The sequence below is a fragment of the Bos grunniens genome, chromosome 7 (genome assembly GCF_055505025.1).
Source record: "Bos grunniens cultivar Pamir isolate PY7600 chromosome 7, Bosgru_T2T1.0, whole genome shotgun sequence".
NCBI lineage: Eukaryota > Metazoa > Chordata > Mammalia > Artiodactyla > Bovidae > Bos > Bos grunniens.
The window spans coordinates 93,985,355-94,005,165 of record NC_141171.1 but is presented as its reverse complement, the minus strand read 5'-3'; the positions used below and the strand labels follow the sequence as shown (position 1 = coordinate 94,005,165).

Sequence of the window (19,811 nt, the reverse complement as noted above, 5' to 3'; positions counted from 1 at the left end):
CCTGATATGAGATGAGTAACAGAAATATCCAGCACTTAGCACTTTGAACCCTCAGTGACTACAGGATTTATTTCTCCTGCCCTCAAAGACAAGGTTCTTATGAGTATATACCACATCATTCCTATCATAAGAAGTTATTAAATGATTTCAGAATTGAAGTGCTATTTTGGGGTTGCTGTACAAACAAGGACAAATGGTCAAGCAGCACATACATCAGACCCACTAAAAAGGTGTTTATTGAGGGAAAATCCACAGACAGGATCCTTAGCAGGTGCATAGGTCCCCTTCTGCCCTACCATGATGTTGTTGGGCAGCACGTGGTATTCTGGCAGGCAGGGCTGGACATCAGAAGGTGGGGGACAAACTCTGAAGATTGGGACCAAAGGAATTCTAAGCTGCATGATTAGAGAAACACTGCCTTTCTTCCAACATGATCAGGGGCCAAGATACAGAACCGTGACCATACCCTGATTCTGTGAGGTCAGGATTCATGAGTGGGTAAGAGCAGGGCCCCTTCTCCTGGTGCCATTAGAGAACTGGGTTTAAACTCTGCCACTGTGGTTGTGTGGCATGGGGAGTGAGCAGCAGGACTGGTCGTTACCACCAGGCTGGGGAGGTGCCCACACCTCCCTCAGGCTCTAACTGTGACAAGCCTTGCAGCTGACTGTAAATGGCTCTTGTAAGTACTGGGTCTTAAACAGTCTTCAACGAACTTTACAGGAAGCAAACTCTGTTCTGTGCAAAGCCCAAATGTAGATGATCACTGAGCAATATTACTTCTCATGGTTCAATTTATCAAGAGAACATAAAACTGGACAATGAAAATCTCTATTTAAATTAGCAAACTGATCATGTCTAGATTCATACCACAGAATATTCCTTTCAACATATACATATATCTTACTTTTAGCAATGATACTACTCAGGAAGAAAGCATGAGACTATTACATTTGATTTTTCAAAGTATTCCTCTATTTCAATCAGGGTTACTTCAGCTCCCTGGTCCTAAGACTCCAGATATGAAAGACAAGGTTAGCCCAAAGAGTTAAGCTTCATGTAAACCACAGTCCTAACACTGAATGATGAAGCCCCGGGTTGGTAGGTGTCCAATATACTACTGGAGAAAAGCAGAGAAACAGCTCCAGAAGGAATGAAGACTCTGAGCCAAAGACGAAACAATGCTTGGTTGTGGATGTGTCTGGTGGTCAAAGGAAAATCTGATGCTGTAAAAAGCAGTATCACATAGGAACCTGGAATGTTAGATCGATGAATCAAGGTTAATTGGAAGTGGTCAAACAGGAGATGGCAAGAGTGAACATTGACATTTTAGCAATTGAACTAAAATGGACTGGAATGGGTGAATTTAACTAAGATTACCATTTTATCTACTACTGTGGGCAAGAATCCCTTTGAAGAAATGAGGTAACCCTCAGAGTCAACAAGAGTCTGAAATGCAGTACTTGGGTGCAATCTCAAACCGACAGAATGATCTCTGTTGGTTTTCAAGGTAATCCATTCAACATCATAGTAATTCAAGTCTATGCCAAAGAAGCTGAACATTTCTATGATGACCTACAAGACCGTCTAGAACACCAAAAAAAGATGTCCTTTTCATCATAGGGGACTGGAATGCAAAAGTAGGAAATCAAGAGATACCTGGAGTATCAAGCAAGTTTGGCCTTGGAGTACAAAATGAAGCAGGGCAAAGGCTAACAGAGTTTTTGCCAAGAGAATGCACTGGTCATAGTAAACACCCTCTTCCAACAACACAAGGGATGACTCTACACATGGATACCACCAGATGGTCAATACCAAAACCAGACTGATTATATTCTCTGCAGTTGAAGATGGGAGAAGCTCTATGCAGTCAGCAAAAACAAGAATGGGAGCTGACTGTGGCTCAGATCATAAGTCCTTATTGCCAAATTCAGACTGAAATTGAATAAAGTAGGGAAAACCACCAGACCATTCAGGTATGAATTAAGTCAAACTCCTTATAATTATACAGTGGAAGTGACAAACAGATTCAAGGGATTAGATCTGAAAGAAAAGAGTGCTTGAAGAACTGTGGACAGAGGTTCATGACACTGTACGGGAGGCAGTGATGAAGACCATCCCCAAGAAAAAGAAATGCAAAAAGGCAAAATGGTTGTCTGAGGAGGTCTTACAAATAGCCGAGAAAAGAAGAGAAGCAAAAGGCAATGGAGAAAAGGAAAGATATACCCATTTGAATGCAGAGTTCCAAATAGCAAGGAGAGATAACAAAGCCTTCCACAGCGATTAGTGCAAAGTAATAGAGGAAAACAATACAATGGGAAAGACTAGAGATCTCTTCAAGAAAATTAGAGATACCAAGGGAACATTTTATTCAACAATGGGCTCAATCAAGGACAGAAATGATACGGACCTAACAGAAGCCAAAGATGTTAAGAAGAGGTGGTAAGAATACATAGAAGAACTATATAAAAAAGGTCTTAATGACCTGGACAACCATGATGGTGTGGTCACTTACCTACAGTCAGACATCCTGGAATGCAAAGTGAAGTGGGCCTCAGGAAGCATTACTACGGGAAAAAAGCTAGTGGAGGTGATGGAATTCCAGTTGAGCTATTTCAAATCCTGAAAGATGATGCTGTTAAAGTGTTGTACTCAATATGGCAGTAAATTTGGAAAACTCATTAGTGGCTGAAGGACTAGAAAAGGTCAGTTTTCATTCCAATCCCAAAGAAGGGCAATGCCAAAGAATGTTCAAACTACCGTACAATTTCTGTCATTTCACATGCTAGTAAGGTAATGCTCAAAATCCTCCAAGCCAGGCTTCAGCACTCCATAAACTGAGAACTTACAGATATACAAGCTGGATATAGAAAAGGCAGAGGAAGCAGAGATCAAATTGCCAACACCTGTTGGATCACAGAAAAAGCAAGGTAATTTCACAACAAACTGTGGAAAATTCTAATAGAGATGGGAATACCAAATTACCTTACGTGCCTCCTGAGAAATCTGTATGCAGGTCAAAAAGCAACAGTTAGAACCGGACATGGAACACAGACTGGTTCAAAATTAGGAAAGGAGTGTATCAAAGCTGTATATTGTCACCTTGCTCATTTAACTTATATGCAGAGTACATCATGACAAATGCCGGACTAGATGAAGCTGGAATCAAGATTGCCAGGAGAAATATCAATGACCTCAAATATGCAGATGACATCACCTTAATAGAAGAAAGCAAAGAGGAAGTAAAGAGCCTCTTGAAGAATGTGAAAGAGGAGAGTGACAAAGCTGGCTTAAAACTCAGCATTCAAAAAATGAAGATTATGGCATGTGGTCCCATCACTTCCTGCCAAATAGATAGGGATAAATGGAAACTTTATTTTCTTGGGCTCCAAAATCATTGCAGATGATGACTACAGACATGAAATTAAAAGATGCTTGCTCTTTGGAAGAAAAGCTATAACAAACCTAGACAGCATATTGAAAAGCAGACTCACTTTGCTGACAAAGGTCCATATAGTTAAAACTATGGCTTTTCTAGTAGTAATGTATGGATGTGAGAGTTGGACCATAAAGGTGGCTGAGCACTGAGGAATTGATGCTTCAAAAACTGTGGTGCTGGAGAAGACTCTTTAGAGTCCTTTAGTCAGCAAGGGTATCAAACCAATCAATCCTGAGGGAAATCAACCCTAAATATTCACTGGAAGAACTGATGCTGAAGCTGAAGCTCCAATACTTTGAACACCTGATGGGAAGAGTCGACTCATTGGAAAAGTCTCTGATGCTGGAGAAGATTGAGGGCTGGAGAAAAAGGGGGCAAGAGAGGATGAGAGGGTTAGATGGCATCATCAAGTCAATGGACATGAGTTTGAGCAAACCCTGGGAGATAATGAAGGACAGGGAAACATGGCATACTACAGTCCATGGGGTTGCAAAGAGTCGGACATGTCTTAGTGACTGAACAACAAAAAACCATAATCCAGCACTGCATCACGTAAAAATAACACAAAACCAACCAGCTGAGACTTTCCTTATGCAAATAAATGTACATGTGTACCTGACACCACAGATGAGTATCAATATTGCTTACTATTCAACTCACCTTCAAATTATTGTTATTAAACAGAGACAGGACTCCGCTGGGGGTCCAGTGCTGCAGAGTCCTCCTTGCAGTGCAGGGGACACCAGTTGGATCCCTGGTCCAGAAGGTTACCACATGCCTTGGAGCAACTAAGCCCATGCATCACAAATGTAGAGCCTGTGCTCTAGTGCCCGGAGCCACAACTACTGAAGCTTACATGCCCTCGAGTCCCTGCTCAGAAACAAGAGAAGCCACTGCATTGAGAAGCCCGTGTACCTCAACTACAGAGTAGCCCCTGCTAGCCTCAACTAGAGAAAGCCCATAAGACAAAGATCCAGCGCTTCCAAAAACAAATAAATAAATCTTAAAAAAAAAAAAAAGATAAGAAAAATTAAAAAAAAAAAAATCAAGAGATAGGCACATGTTGCAGTATTTTCAAGGAAAGACTGCGGTTCCTTTACCATGGTCGGAAAAATTCCTACCAAAGTTATTCTATTTGTGTATCAATGGCTAAAACAGCTATCACATATCCGTTATAGAAAATTTTCATAGAAAAATATACTTTCAAATCAGGTTCTTGGATCCTTTTACACTATTTTCTTAACCATGACACTCACTATAACCATAGGACACTGTGCTATGGACTATACTCACTGTAACCTAACAATGCTATTTATAGCACAGAGAATATTCGCTTTGGAGTAGGTTAGAGGGGAAAAAGGCAAAAAAAAAAAAAAATCATAAAAAGAGAAAAGCTTTCTTGGAATACTGAAATGTTTACTAAAGCTGAAAGAGTATAGCACAAATAACCTAAGATTTAAAGAAATGAAAGATATAATTTACAGATGTGACATATTTACCTTGAAACTCCCTTCTAATATGTTCAAGTTTTTTAGAAGACATTCTGTCAATACAGTTCTCTATTATCTACCAGTATAAGTAATCTCCAGGTTATAAACTTGGCAATCTCCACAAAATTGACCAGTGTGCAGAAGAAATCTGAATGTTGGACTTCTGACTCCCAGATTAGGGCTTTCTACAATATCCCACAGCAACAGATGACAAACTGCTCCTCTAGTACCTCTGGCAGAAAGAGGCAAACATTAACTATATACTGTGCCTCTTCCTATTTTGAACAGTGGCACATGAAATGAGACAAAGTGTTGGCCGCTAGTCAAGGTTTTGCCCTAAGAAGCTGTGACATCTTGAATACGTTACTTATACTCTTCAACCTCAATTTCTTTATCTTTAAATACAAACTAGTTTCCATTTCTACCAATAACTATATGGTTATAATTAAACAGCATATAAGGACATCACAAAGAAAAGCAGGACTAAGCACTGAGCTTAGTAAAATGTGTACCTCCTCTATAACCTTGACACATCCCACCTCTGCTCTAACAAGGAAAGCCCAAGCTTTCTGAGATTATGACAATGAAATTCATTGCCATTGTGTCACTCTGCAATACTTTCTGATTGACATTATGACAAAACAATATTAGCATAAACTGAGGACTTCTGTTTAGCTAATGACTTAAATTGAATGCTTCAACTAAGCAAATCAAGATACAAATGCTTTGCAGTACAGAAAATGATGCCTGTGAACATGCATGGAATTTGTGAAATTGGAAACTGCCAAAGATTTAATTAAGTACAATAATGAATTCTAACACATAAAGTACCAAAATTAAAAAAAAAAAAACCCAGCTTATATGAAGTTAAGCAATACAAATGTTAAATAAAATATTTGCAAAGCTCAAAACCAATTCTCATACTACAACTGATGCTACAATTTCTTATACACTGCTTTGCAAATGTTTAATTTACTTATAATCTGAACAAAAATCTTCAGGTTAAATATGTATGAATTCGTTACTATTTACATTAGTATTTGCTGAGTAAATTCTTAACTGTGGGAGTCCTTTGATGATTTAGTAAAATTGTGGAAACATCACTTTTATTATTGTTTTCAATTATAAATGAAAATTTCATTTATATAATGGATAAAAAGAAATGTTTTTTTCTTATTTATGCATTTCTGCATAAATAAGAAAATGTTTTCTATACTTAATGATTTTATTGTCTAATCAGTAGAAAAAAAAGGCAATGATAATTAATCAGGATTTTATCACTTTTAGCTTATAAGTGTAGTTACACCCAGCAACAATCCTCCCTTTTTAATTCAAATTGAAAGAACAAACAAAAACCCTGAAAAGAATTTTTCTTTAAAGAATGCATCAGACACTCCCTAATTAAGAGTCTTTAAAAATCAATAAGGGGCTTCCGTTTCTGGTAACGGAGGCCTCCCTAATTCAGATAAACTGTCTTACAAAAGAAAACTTAAAATGTTGAATATGTAAAACATCTTCTGTAAAGTTAAGAGAAACTGCTCAGCCAGGATCCAGGAGAAGGTAAAAACCAAGTGATGCCTCAAAGCTAGCTGACTTTGCCCTAAGGCCATCTGCTGACCCCAGAGAAAGAGCTGACATACAGGGGAGAAGAGAGAATAAAAGTCATGGCCCAAGGCCTAATGCCCAATATGCTGGCACCCTGCAGGGCTTCAATCTCAAAGCAAGCACGAAGCAGAAGCAAAACTACCTTTATCTGTAGCCCTGTGCTTCACATAGACTATTCAGGAACCCTTGACCCCAGCAACAAAAATTCTCCCTACAAGAAAATAGTCAGTGTCTTTGCCACAAACTGTTTCTACAAAGTAATTTTTTAAATACCATTTACAGCATACAGTCAGGCATACCTAGTTTGCAAGAAAATATAAAAGACAAGAAAACAGCAGAAACAATAGAAACAGACTCACAAAAACGTCAAATATGGAATAATCAGACATAGACTGTAAAATAACTATTGTAAGCATGTTCAAAGAAAAAAGAAAATCTTGAAAACTTTGTAGGGAACCAGAAATCATAAACATATACCATAGTAATTTGTAAGTTAAAAAGTCTAAAACTGGAAAAAGTACAAAAATTAAAAGTGCAATCACCACGTTTATCTTTTTCAGTTCAGTTCAGTCACTCACTTGCGTCTGACTCTTTGAGACCCCATGAATCGCAGCACGCCAGGCCTCCCTGTCCATCACCAACTCCCGGAGTTCACTCAGACTCATGTGCATTGAGTCGGTGATGCCATCCAGCCATCTCATCCTCTGTCGCCCCTTTCTCCTCCTGCCCCAAATCCCTCCCAGCATCAGAGTCTTTTCCAATGAGTCAACTCTTCGCATGAGGTGGCCAAAGGATTGGAGTTTCAGCTTCAGCATCAGTCCTTCCAATGAATACCCAGGACTGAATCTCCTTTAGGATGGACTGCTTGGATCTCCTTGCAGTCCAAGGGACTCTCAAGAGTCTTCTCCAACACCACAGTTCAAAAGCATCCATTCTTTGGCGCTCAGCTTTCTTCACAGTCCAACTCTCACATCCATACATGACCACTGGAAAAACCATAGCCTTGACTAGATGGACCTCTGTTGGCAAAGTAGTATCTCTGCTTTTCAATACGCTACCGAGGTTGGTCATAACTTTCCTTCCAAGGAGTAAGCGTCTTTTAATTTCATGGCTGCCATTACCATCTGCAGTGATTTTGGAGCCCCCAAAAAATAAAGTCTGACACAATTTCCACTGTTTCCCCATCTATTTCCCATGAAGTGATGGGACCAGATGTCATGATCTTAGTTTTCTGATTGTTAAGTTTAAGCCAACTTATTCACTCTCCTCTTTCACTTTCATCAAGAGGCTCTTTAGTTCCTCTTCTCTTTCTGCCATAAGGGGGTATCATCTGCATATCTGAGGTTATTGATATTTCTCCCGGCAATCTTGATTCCAGCTTGTGCTTCTTCCAGCCCAGCGTGTCTCATGATGTACTCTTGTTAGACACAGTTGAAAAGAGACTAGTGAACTAGAAATTGGATGAAAACGCTATTCAAAACAGACTGAGTGCAGAAAAAAATGGAAAATAAACACAAGAGGGTAAAAACACAGAGGATACAAAGAGGAAGTATAACGTTAAGTTCAACTGGAACTGATAAAGCAAAAGAGAAAATGGATCAGAGGAAATTAATTAGAAGAGGAACTATGTAAGAACTTTCCTTAAGCTAGAAGAGACTTTATTTATGGCTGCAAAGCCTTTGACTGTGTGGATCCCAACAAACTGTGGAAAATTCTTAGAGAGATGAGAATACCAGACCACCTCACCTACCTCCTGAGAAATCTGCATGCAGGTCAAGAAGCAACAGTTAGAACCAGACATGGAAAAACGGACTGGTTCCAAATCAGGAAAGGAGGATGTCAAGGTTGTATATTGTCACCCTGCTTATTTAACTCATATACAGAGTACATGATGCAAAATGCTGGGCTGGATGAAAAACAAGATGGAATCAAGATTGCTGGAATAAATATCAATAACCTTAGATACGCAGATGATACCACCCTTATGGCAGAAAGAGAAGAAAACTAAAGAGTCTCTTGATGAAAGTGAAAGAGGAGAGTGAAAAAGTTGGCTTAAACTTAACAATCAGAAAACTAAGATCATGGCATCTGGTCCCTTCATTTCATGGGAAATAGATGGGGAAACAGTATCAGACTTTATTTTTTGGGGCTCCAAAATCACTGCAGATGGTAATGGCAGCCATGAAATTAAAAGACGCTTACTCCTTGGAAGGAAAGTTATGACCAACCTCGACAGCGTATTGAAAAGCAAAGACATTACTTTGCCAACAAAGGTCCATCTGGTTAAGGCTATGGTTTTTCCAGTGGTCATGTATGGATGTGAGAGTTGGACTGTGAAGAAAGCTGAGCGCCAAAGAATGGATGCTTTTGAACTGTGGTGTTGGAGAAGACTCTTGAGAGTCCCTCGGACTGCAAGGAGATCCAACCAGTCCATTCTGAAGGAGATCAGCCCTGGGATTTCTTTGGAGGGAATGATGCTAAAGCTGAAACTCCAATCCTTTGGCCACCTCATGCGAAGAGTTGACTCACTGGAAAAGACTGATGCTGGGAGGGATTGGGGGCAGGAGGAGAAGGGGATGACAGAGGATGAGATGGCTGGATGGCATCACCGACTCGATGCACATGAGTTTGAATGAACTCCGGGAGTTGGTAATGGACAGCGAGGCCTGGCGTGCTATGATTCATGGGGTCACAAAGAGTCGGACACGACTGAGCGACTGAACTGAACTGAACTGAATCCTATATGAGGTCAAAAAAAAAAGTTGAGTTAATTTCAGAAAGCACAAATCATATAGAGCTCACTTTTAAGCTGTAAGTTACTATTAGATATTAATAACAAAAGCACAGACAAAACCCACTAACAACAAAAAGCCATCCATTTAGAAGTTTTAAAACACTCTTTTAAAAATTTCTTGGATCAAAGGGGGATTCATAATTGACAATAAAAAACACTTTGAAAAAATCAGTAAGAACACCCTACATTAAAGGATCAAAACTTGAAGGAGGAATCTCAAGTTGTACTCAAAAGGACATTTATATTAAGTACACATATTAGAAATAAAGACTAAAAAAAAAAAATAATAAGATTCAAACATTCAAGAAGACAGAAGAGAAAGTAAAAGAAAGGGATTTTAAAAAATGAACTGAAATTAATAATACAGAAAAGTTAACAATAAAGTCCCCAAAAGATCATTTTGAAAAGAAAAATGACTAACATTATGCACCTAAAACATGGAACAGAATGTTGCTATGAACTTTACATATTTTCTGCATTTAATTTTCCCAGTTACCCTTCAGATAAATGTACTAACATCACTTTATGTTAAATTTCAAATGATAAGCAAAACCTATTTATGGAGAAATGGTTCAGGAAATAACTCAACATCAAGAAAGGTAGTTTTAAAAACAAGTAGAACTTATTAGTAGCTCACCAAAAAGTTGTATGGATTAGCTCAATTTTTAAAATCAATAGTTTCTTAAAAATTGAAACATCCAGAAATATAAAATCTAGAATGATAATCAACTGTAGATTTCTTAGCAGTAATAGCCAAGTAATTCTCCAAATGTGAAAACGGCACTACCACCAAATGAGGAATGATGAAACCAGCCACCAAGAATCTTTTACTTTAAAATTAGATAAACAAAATAGAAAACAATGATATATTTGGGTACATATTAATTTTTTTCAAGTAACTCCAAATATAAAAGGAAGAAAAAAAATGCGTATGTCAAAGAAGTACTTTTTTCCAAAGGCCAATGTTCATTTGTAAATTAATCCTACTTACATCATTAGACTTGCATTTTTCCTTGTGAGAATATATAGTCCACTCCAAAAGCATATTTACAGGTTTGGTCAAAAGCCCAGAGGTCTCATTTCCTGACCAAAAGATTTCAAGAAGAACTGCCTTTCCTGTTATTTTCAGACTCTGAGAATCTGACCAGTCATACAACCTAATAAAAAGACAAATGAAAAGCATTATCTTTATGCCAATTTAACTATTACAGTTACTAGGCATAAGAGCTGCTAAATTGATCATCACAGTTATTAGGCATAATATCTTGCCATAAAACAAAAAATTCTAGCAATTTCTGAATATAGGAAAATCATAAAATATAAGGATCTTAATATCGAGTTATAATTCAGGAGTACACATTAATGTAACTGCAGGTTTTAGAGCATGTGCAAAGCTTACAGATATTATAGCCAGTGTTAAAACCTGGTATAGCTTTTTACTTAGGCTTTCAATTACTGAAGAATTCAAAAGTATACAAATTCTGAAAAATAAAAACAATCTATCCAAACGTGTAAGTCAGTGAAAAATAAAAATGTGAACTAAGGAAACATAACATATAAACCTTTACCGCTACTGAAGGACTGAATCTAGACATATATTTTTCAAATAAATCTACTTTAAACTAGAAAACAAGGTGGTTTTTTAAGAAATGTATATGTAAATAATTAGAAAAACGGTACATAAAACAACATATAGAAAAGATATATATTTTTGGTGTTTAAAACTTACTTTTGACTCAGATGTCGGACTTCACTTTCAATCAAATTAAAGAAAAATTTAAGCAGTGTTAGGTGGAGTACCTTAGAGCCAATAATATTTTCTGAAATTTGATGACAAAAACTTTCATTGAAAAGGCAAGACCTGGAAAACATGAACCCAACAATCTATAACATGTAACAACTCACTGAGTAATTTGTGAGCAAATTATTATGCTTCTCAGAAAATCATCAAAATTTTAATAAAGTTTGCTCCCACAAAATGTACAGCAAATTAAGCAAAATTTTATTAATAATATATTTTCTTCCTTTAAGTATTAAACCCTGTCAAATATCCCATACAGTTAATTTTTCAACAATAGAGATCTAATTTCCCTATTTTTCAATGATTGTAATGTTTAACAACCAGCTGGTAGTCTCCCTTTGTATTCATTTCACTGAAAAAGAACAAAAGAGCTATGAATTTCATTAATTCATTGATTCAGATGATCAGCTACATTTTCAATTAGCTACACTCAATTTATAATATTCTCCATAATCCTCCTCTTACTCAGATTATTTTCTTATTCATATTTAGTAAAATGAAGATTATTTAGAGCTATTTTTTTAGTTTTAAAAATTCAGTATTTATTTTCTTTCCATCTTCTGCAGCAGTTCTACCCAACAGAACTTTCCGTGATGATGGATATGTTCCACTGAACACTTGAAATGTGGCTTGTGTAGAACTGAGGTGTTGAAATTTTATTTAATCTTAATTAAATTTAAATATAGTCACATGTGGCTAATGGCTTCAGAGTTGGAAGCACAGTTCTACAGTATTTTTAAAAAGAGAACGCAAGATAAATCAGAACTCTAGGACTAAGAGTCTAGGCAACAATATTTATTACAATTTTCTTCCAATTTCATTATTATATCAATGATGTACTTGCAACTCTGTACCTCTGTCTCCATCCTTTCCATCTCCTTTAGAATACCACACTAACAGAGTAGTGTGGTATTCTATTTAACAGCTATTAAATTTAATAATCCATTTGATACTTCAATCTAGTCTAAAAGGTCCTCCTTGACCACAGTTATTTAACTCTACCTGAAAACTGCCAGAGATGGATACAATAGTATCATTTTTTCATTTTATATGGAGAAGGCAATGGCACCCCACTCCAGTACTCTTGCCTGGAAAATTCCATGGATGGAGGAGCCTGGTAGGCTGCAGTCCATGGGGTCACTGAGGGTCGGACACGACTGAGCGACTTCACTTTCACTTTTCACTTTCCTGCATTGGAGAAGGAAATGGCAACCCACTCCAGTGTTCTTGCCTGGAGAATCCCAGGGATGGGGGAGCCTGGTGGGCTGCCATCTATGGGGTCACGCAGAGTCGGACACGACTGAAGTGACTTAGCAGCAGCATATTATGAAATATTTCAAAAATACACTCAGAAGTAGACTAATATCATCCAGCTCATTTACATTCCTACCACTTTCCTAGGCACCTTCCACTAGACTCCCAACAGACATAGTTATTTAATAATTAGATCTGGTATCTGTTTATTAAAAAGTCTACCTTTAAGCTGTCTGAAATCCATTTCTGGTAGCATCAATTAATTCATTCAAATCTTTATTAAGCATTTATTATGTTCCAGATATAAGCACTGAGGAGAGAGATGTTTTAACACTGAGCATCTACTCTTCTGAAATTCAGAGGCTGCTTACATACACTGTTGGAGGGAATGTAAATCAGTATGGAGATCCCTCAAGGCTAATCATGTTTCTATTATGGCATGCAGCTGTAATTATCTTTTATTTTTTGCCTGGCTATTGACTGTGAAAACTGATAAACATCATTTACTATTGTGATTACATAACTATTACATTGACTTAATACTACTATATTTATGATTGGTCAACAGAAAATAATAGAATTCTACATCACCAAAACTATCATTTAATAGAAAAATCTGTAATCACTTTTTAAAATCCAGATCCATATCAGAATAATCTTGGAATTTTTTGAAAAATACAAATGCCCAGGTACTGCTTTTTTTATCCAGAGCTCCAGATATGTTTCTAATGAGCAGCCATGTTTATTTAAAAGCAACTGGATTATATGAGGATCGTTTATTTTTATCTAGTTTCACTTCTATTTCATATCCAGTGCTCCCATTTCATTTAGTTTGTGTTTTCCAATTTGTCTCTCTTCTTTTTTGACATTTTTTCTCAAGACTATCAAGTGTAGTAGAAAAGTCTCTGTATACATATATATATAAAGTATGTATAATATAATATATATATTTTAGAAAACTTCTGAATTTTTGCCTGGCTAGAAAATTTGACATTTTGATTTCACTTGTTTGACTTAGTATGAATACAATACTATATTTCTAATAAAAAACAGATATGCAATAAGCAACAAAGGGAACTATAGTCAACATCTTATAATAAACTATAATGGAAAATAATCTCAAAAATAATGTATGTGTATATGGGTAACTTCTTTTAGATGGGAAATGCCAAAGAATGTTTGAACTACCGAACAACTGCACTCATTTCACATGTTAGGAAGTTAATGCTCAAAAATCCTTCAAGCTAGGCTTCAGCAGTACATAAACTGAAAACTTCCAAATATACAACATGGACTTAAAAAAGGAAGAGGAACCAGAGATCAAATTGCTAACATCTGCTGCATCACAGAAAAAGCAAGGGAATTCCTGAAAAACATCTATTTCTGCTTCACTGACTATGCTAAAGCCTTCGACTCTGGATCACAACAAACTGTGGAAAATTCTTAAAAAGAGACAGGACTACCAGACAACCTTACTTGCCTCCTAAGAAATGTGTATGCAGGTCAAGAAGCAACAGTTACAACAACATGGAACAATGGACTGGTTCCAAATTGGAAAAGGAGTACATCAAGGCTGTACATTGTTACCCTGTTTATTTAACTTATATGAAGAGTACATCATATGAAATGCCGGGCTGGATGAAGCACAAGCTGGAATCAAGAATGCTGGGAGAAATACCAATAACCTCAGATATGCAGATAACACCACCCTTATGGCAGAAAGTGAAGAGGAATTAAAGGGCCTCTTGATGAAGGTGAAAGAGGAGAATGACAAAGCTGGCTTAAAACTCAGTATTCAAAAACTAAGATCATGGTATCCGGTCCCATCACTTCATGGCAAATAGATGGGAAAAGTGCCAGAAAAAGAAACAGTGACAGACTTTATTTTCTTGGGCTCCAAAATCACTATGGACGGTAACTGCAGCCATGAAATTAAGACACTTGCTCCTTGGAAGAAAAGCTATGAAAAGCTAGACAACCTATTAAATAGCCAAGACATCAGTTTGCCAACAAAAGTTCACCTAGTCAAAGCTATGTTTTTCCAACAGCCACGTATGGATGTTAGAGCTAGACCATAAAGAAGGCTAAGTGCCAAAGAATTCATGCTTTTGAATTGTGCTGTTGGAGAAGACTCTTGAGAGTCCCTTGGGCAGCAAGGAAATCAAACCAGTCAATCCTAAGGGAAATCAACCCTGAATATTCATTGGAGGGACTGATGTTGAAGCTAAAGCTCCAATACTTTGGCCACCTGATATGAAGAGCCAACTCACTGGAAAAGACCCTGATGCTGGGAAAGATTGAAAGCAGGAGGAGAAGGGGACGACAGAGGATGAGATGGTTGGATGGCATCATCAACTCAATGGACCTCATTGAGCTTGAGCAAATTCCAGGAGATGGTGATGGACAGGGAAGCCTGGTGTGCTGCAGTCCATGGGGTCAGAAAGGGTCGGACACGACTGAGAGATGGAGCAACAACAACACTATGTGTAAGTGGATCACCTTGCTGTGCACCTGAGACACTACTTGAATATAATATATATATAAAGAAAAAAATTAAGAACAGAACTACCATTAAGATCCAGCTATCCCACTTCTGGGCATTTATACAAAGAATACAAAAACGCTAATTTGAAAAGATATACACACCCTTTGTTTATTCCAACAATATTTTACACTGGCCAAAATATGGAAATAACCGTAAGAGCCCATCAACAAATGAATAACGATATGACACACGTTCACACACACACACACACACACACACACATAATAGAATACTACTCGGAAAAAAAAAATCTTGCCATTTGTGACAACATGGATAGACTTGGAGCGTATTAAGTGAAACAAGTCAGAGAAAGACATATACCCTGTGACTGTGGAATATAAAAAACAAATGACCAAAATAAATGAGCAAATTAGACCAAACCTAAACAAGCACACAGAAGCAGAGTAGCGGTTACCAGAGGGGGAAGGGCTGGGGTGGGTGGAGAGAAGATCAACTGTATGGTAACAGCAGAAAACTCAGTTTTCCTGGTGAGCACACTGCAGGTACACAAAAGCAGAAATACAATGTTCATATGCAACTTACATAATGTTACAAACTAACGTTACAACAATAAAGAATTAAAAACAAAGACAAAAGCCAGAGGCTGATTTAAATAAGAAACTTAACTCAAGGCAAAGGGCAAGAGATAGAAGTCGCATTTCACCTGTACTCTAAAGGATAATTAGGAGTAGTCAGGTATTTACAGGGTGTCAGGAATGGAAGTTTATAGAAGGCAGAGAAAATCTAAGAGCAAACGGTTAAGAAATGAAAAACAGGGCCTTCCCTGGCGGTGTGGTGATAAAGAAATCCGCCTGCCAATGTAGGAGACATGGGTTCAATCCCTTATTTGGGGACGATCCCACATGCCATGGAGCAACTAAGCATGTGGGCCACAACTAGAGAGCCTGTGTTCTAGAAGAGTCCAGGAGCCACAACTACCAAAGCCTGCATGCCCCACAGTCCATGCTCCACAACAAGAGGAGCCCCTGCTTGCTGCGACTCAAGAAAAGCCCACGCAGCAACAAAGACCCAGCATGGTCAAAAATTCATACATATAGGTAAAATTTTTAAAAAAGATTTCAGTCATTGGGTACACTTGGGAAAAGATGAAGATAAGAATGAAGACACACAGAGGGCTAAATTATGGAGGGTCTTACATGTTTTGCGAAGGAATTTTAAATGTTTTCTATAGGTGATGTATGTCTTAATGAAGGACTTTTATCTGGGAAATAATAAGACCACTTTGGAAAGACCATACTGGGGTACTTTGGAAGACAAAAGGAAAAAAGTAGAATCAAGGTCAACAAGGTTGGTAGTGCAACAGTTTACATAAAGAGCAATGAAGGCTTTTAAATAAATGTGATGACAATGAAGGAAGAAACAGATTTGAAAATTAGGAAGAATGGCAAATAAATAAACCATATATCTTCACTTCCTACACCTGTGTTGAGACAGTACTGTGTTAGAACTGTGCTCATCTCTTCAAAAGTGCAGAAGCTAAGAAAAAAGGTGCAGGAATTATGATTTTATCTTTTTACCCCTTGAAACATAGCACAGTGCCTGGCTTCCAGTAACTACTCAATAACTTTTTTTTTTAATGAATAAATAAATGCATGCTAGCTAGCCAATTAGCTTGCGTTAAATATAATACAACCAAGATGGTAGGTAAATCCTTATGATCTCAAAGAAGTAACCAAGGATCTAGCCTTCGCCTGGCTAGTCAAGTAACCTTTCTCTTATTACTATGGACTCGTGCTAAAATCAAACATTTGGATAAAAACAAAGTACTTCGCAGACAAAGGAGGGCTATCAGATACACAGAGCTATCAGAAAAAAATGGAAAAATCGATTAGTTCTGTTTGAGAGAAAGCAGCAGAAATAGGAGCGATTTCTGAAAAGATTAACATATGGAAGACAAAGGAAGGATTTAGGCAGATGACAGCATGTGCAGAGGCATGAAAAAGATGACATATTTAGGAAACATTAAGTTCCATTTCAAAATTCAAATTCCTAGCTGAAAAAATAGAAACACTAAAACAGATACTGTACACAGTTACAAATGTTTATACTGACAATGACCAAAATTTGATAATGTTCATATGCAATAAATTAATTTTCTTACTTTTTACAACAAAGTTCAAATGTATTTTGTTAAAAAGAAAACAAAGAATGATTTAGCATTCCTGTAAGTCCACTTCATATATTTACTAAACTTTTTTTTTAAAATAAAATGACTGACAAACATGACCAATTTAGCCCTTGTGTTAAACACAACACACAAACATCACACACACAAAAATAACTTTTTCTAAAAAGAAACATATTTATCAATATCTAAAAAATACATAGGAGAACACGGACTGTATGAAATTGAGCACCCTTGCATGTGAAATTCCTTACCTGATAAGCACTTCTATTAGAGACCATGTCCCTTTCATACAAGTTGGACACTGAAACAATTCTAAGTAATATGTTGACATGGCTGGGGACTTCCAAGGAGGGTGAAGGTGAAGAAGAGCTGACAATATATGAAAGTATCGACCAGAAAACGTATCTATGTTATCCTATTATTTAAAAACAAAGAAAGAAAGAAAACAAGATGGCTAAAAGTACCGTTTTACCAGCTAACTTAGTTTAAAACTCTAATAACCCAGATCTAACTTTCTTGGCAAAAATATGTGTTTGGACAAAGGAGAACAGATGGGAGCATGATGTTTAGCTAATTGAATACTGACTGCAACTGAGAGAAGCATACTCTAAACATGCATCTGCGTATTAGACAATCTCAGCTATTGGGACTAACTTATATAAAATGTCCATTTACTTCTCATGATTATACTGAGATTGAGTCCCCAAATGTGACTTGAAATAAACTAAAGAAACTTTACATGCAACATTCTGACTTATTACCAATGTTAGTCTGACACAGCTTAAACCTGTTTTTTCTTCTAATTGGTACCTTGATAAAGAATATAACTAGAAATCTATCTTGATAGAAATCTACCTTTGAAAAGGTGTTTTCATTGGTTTTCACAGTTAAAAGAGTAAATTCAGTACCTACATATACTATGAATAAAAATGATTACCAATGTACTGAGTAATTTACTAAATGACCTTCTAGATCTCTGAAATTTGATTACTGCCACAGAAAAAAAATTCTGAGAAAAATATTAAAACAATTTAATTTAAAAACAAAAGAAACAGTAATAAATGGGTGTCTCATTTCTTATTAAAATGAGGGAAACAAATAAGGAAGAGAAAACAACAAATATATACATAATAATATAAACATACAAAAATAACTATAAATATGCAAAAAGAGAAAATTTGCATTTTAACATTCTTTGAAAGACCATCAATACGTAAGACTGCTCTTACCTGTAGAATGTTTTCTAGAAGAGCATGGAGAAGATAAACAGGAGGGATATAATGTGCTTGCAAAGAGGAAAGTTCCTCAATTGCTTCTTTAAAAAACTGTCCTTCTATGAGGCTTTCAATTAAATTTAATATTCCTCGTGGAAATTCAGCATTTTTAACCTACAAAAGGAAAGATTCTATGACTCAAAAGGAAGAGGAAAATTCTGATACGAAATTTTGAATTAGTAAGGAGCCTGAATTTCCTCATCTGTACAATGTACAATCTCTGGTCTCACTACTTCACTAGATTGTTTTGTGGTTCAAAAAGAATGATTTATATGAATGTGTTTTACAACAATAAAATTATACCATAAAACATATACATTGTTAATTGTTCTATTTATCAGTCTTTGTCACCTTGAATAGTATAGGGAAATAGTACCTCTAAAGAAAACTTCAAAAGGCATTTGCAAAGTCTGGCTGCTAATGAGACTTCAGTTAGAAGTACAACTACACATAGTTCTTTTTTTTAATTAAAAAAAAAATATTTATTTATTTTTAATTGATTGATGATTGCTTTACAATACTGGTTTGATTTCTGTCATACATCAACATGAATTAACCGTATGTTTACATATGTCCCTTCTCTCTTGAATTTCCCTCCCACCTTCCGCCCATTTCCACCCTTCTAAGTTATTACAGAGCTTCAGTTTGAGTTTCCAGAGTCATACAGCAAATTCCCATTGGCTATCTATTTACACATGTTAGTGCATATACACACAGTTCTAATTCAGGTGCAAAATTACTTTTTGGTGTTCTTTTAAACTTATAAGCAAACTTTGTCTATTAATATATACTGAATATATTAAGACATCATCAAGTACAATCAATACTTGCAAAAAGTAACAATTGCTGTTAACATAAAATTACTCTACAGAGGCACATTAACACAACTCTAAGAGTTCCACAAAATACATCCTCCTTGATCAAAATATTTTTAACAATAAAAGTGACTACTTTGAACTAGTTGAGAATCAAGAATACTGTGAAAAACTAAATAGAATAAAGAAGTCAATTTTGAAGGAATGAAGGATACAAAGAAAATAGTATACTTTTATAAATATTATACTGAAAATTTAATCTAAGTAGTAATTATGAAAGCTATGAAATGTTATGAAGAGAGATACACAACTCACCTGTGATGCGCACAAGTTTTTAATTCTTATCAATTTTTATTATTGCATAGAATTTTTTTTGAGCTTTGATAGAATACTATTTTTTTTTCATATCTGATGAGAGAAACTACATTTCAAGTCCGATAGGAATCTTTGCCTTGCTGACAGCACATTTCTTTACATAAAAAAAAAAAACCACCTAAAAATAGGGGATTCCCTGATGGCTCAGTGGTAAAGAATCCACCTGCCAATACAGGAGACACAGTAAGGATCTGCCTTAATCTGGGAAGATCCCACACGCTGCGGGCGACACGTGGCCCACGTACTGCAACCACTGAGCCTGGGCCCTAGAGC

At 36.5% G+C, this 19,811-nt stretch overlaps 1 protein-coding gene across 20 annotated transcripts in view; it reads right to left on the bottom strand.

Annotated features, from left to right (window-relative positions):
- SLF1 (SMC5/6 complex localization factor 1) overlaps nt 1–19,811 on the bottom strand; it is a 76,344-nt gene that overhangs the window by 17,596 nt on the left and 38,937 nt on the right. For 18 of the 20 annotated variants that reach the window (XR_015168287.1, XM_086413119.1, XM_086413127.1 and 15 more), the window contains 4 exons: nt 18,304–18,462; nt 17,326–17,489; nt 11,055–11,186; nt 10,317–10,482 (listed from right to left, as the gene is read on the bottom strand). Coding sequence is in view for 19 of the 20 variants with exons in the window: in XM_086413119.1 (XP_086269245.1) it covers nt 10,317–10,482; nt 11,055–11,186; nt 17,326–17,489; nt 18,304–18,462 (621 nt within the window). In the remaining variant the exon portion in view is untranslated. Of the gene's footprint in view, nt 1–10,316; nt 10,483–11,054; nt 11,187–12,157; nt 12,315–14,011; nt 15,423–17,325; nt 17,490–18,303; nt 18,463–19,811 lie in introns of those variants that run through there. The other 2 variants (XM_086413137.1, XM_086413138.1) reach the window with 2 other exon arrangements.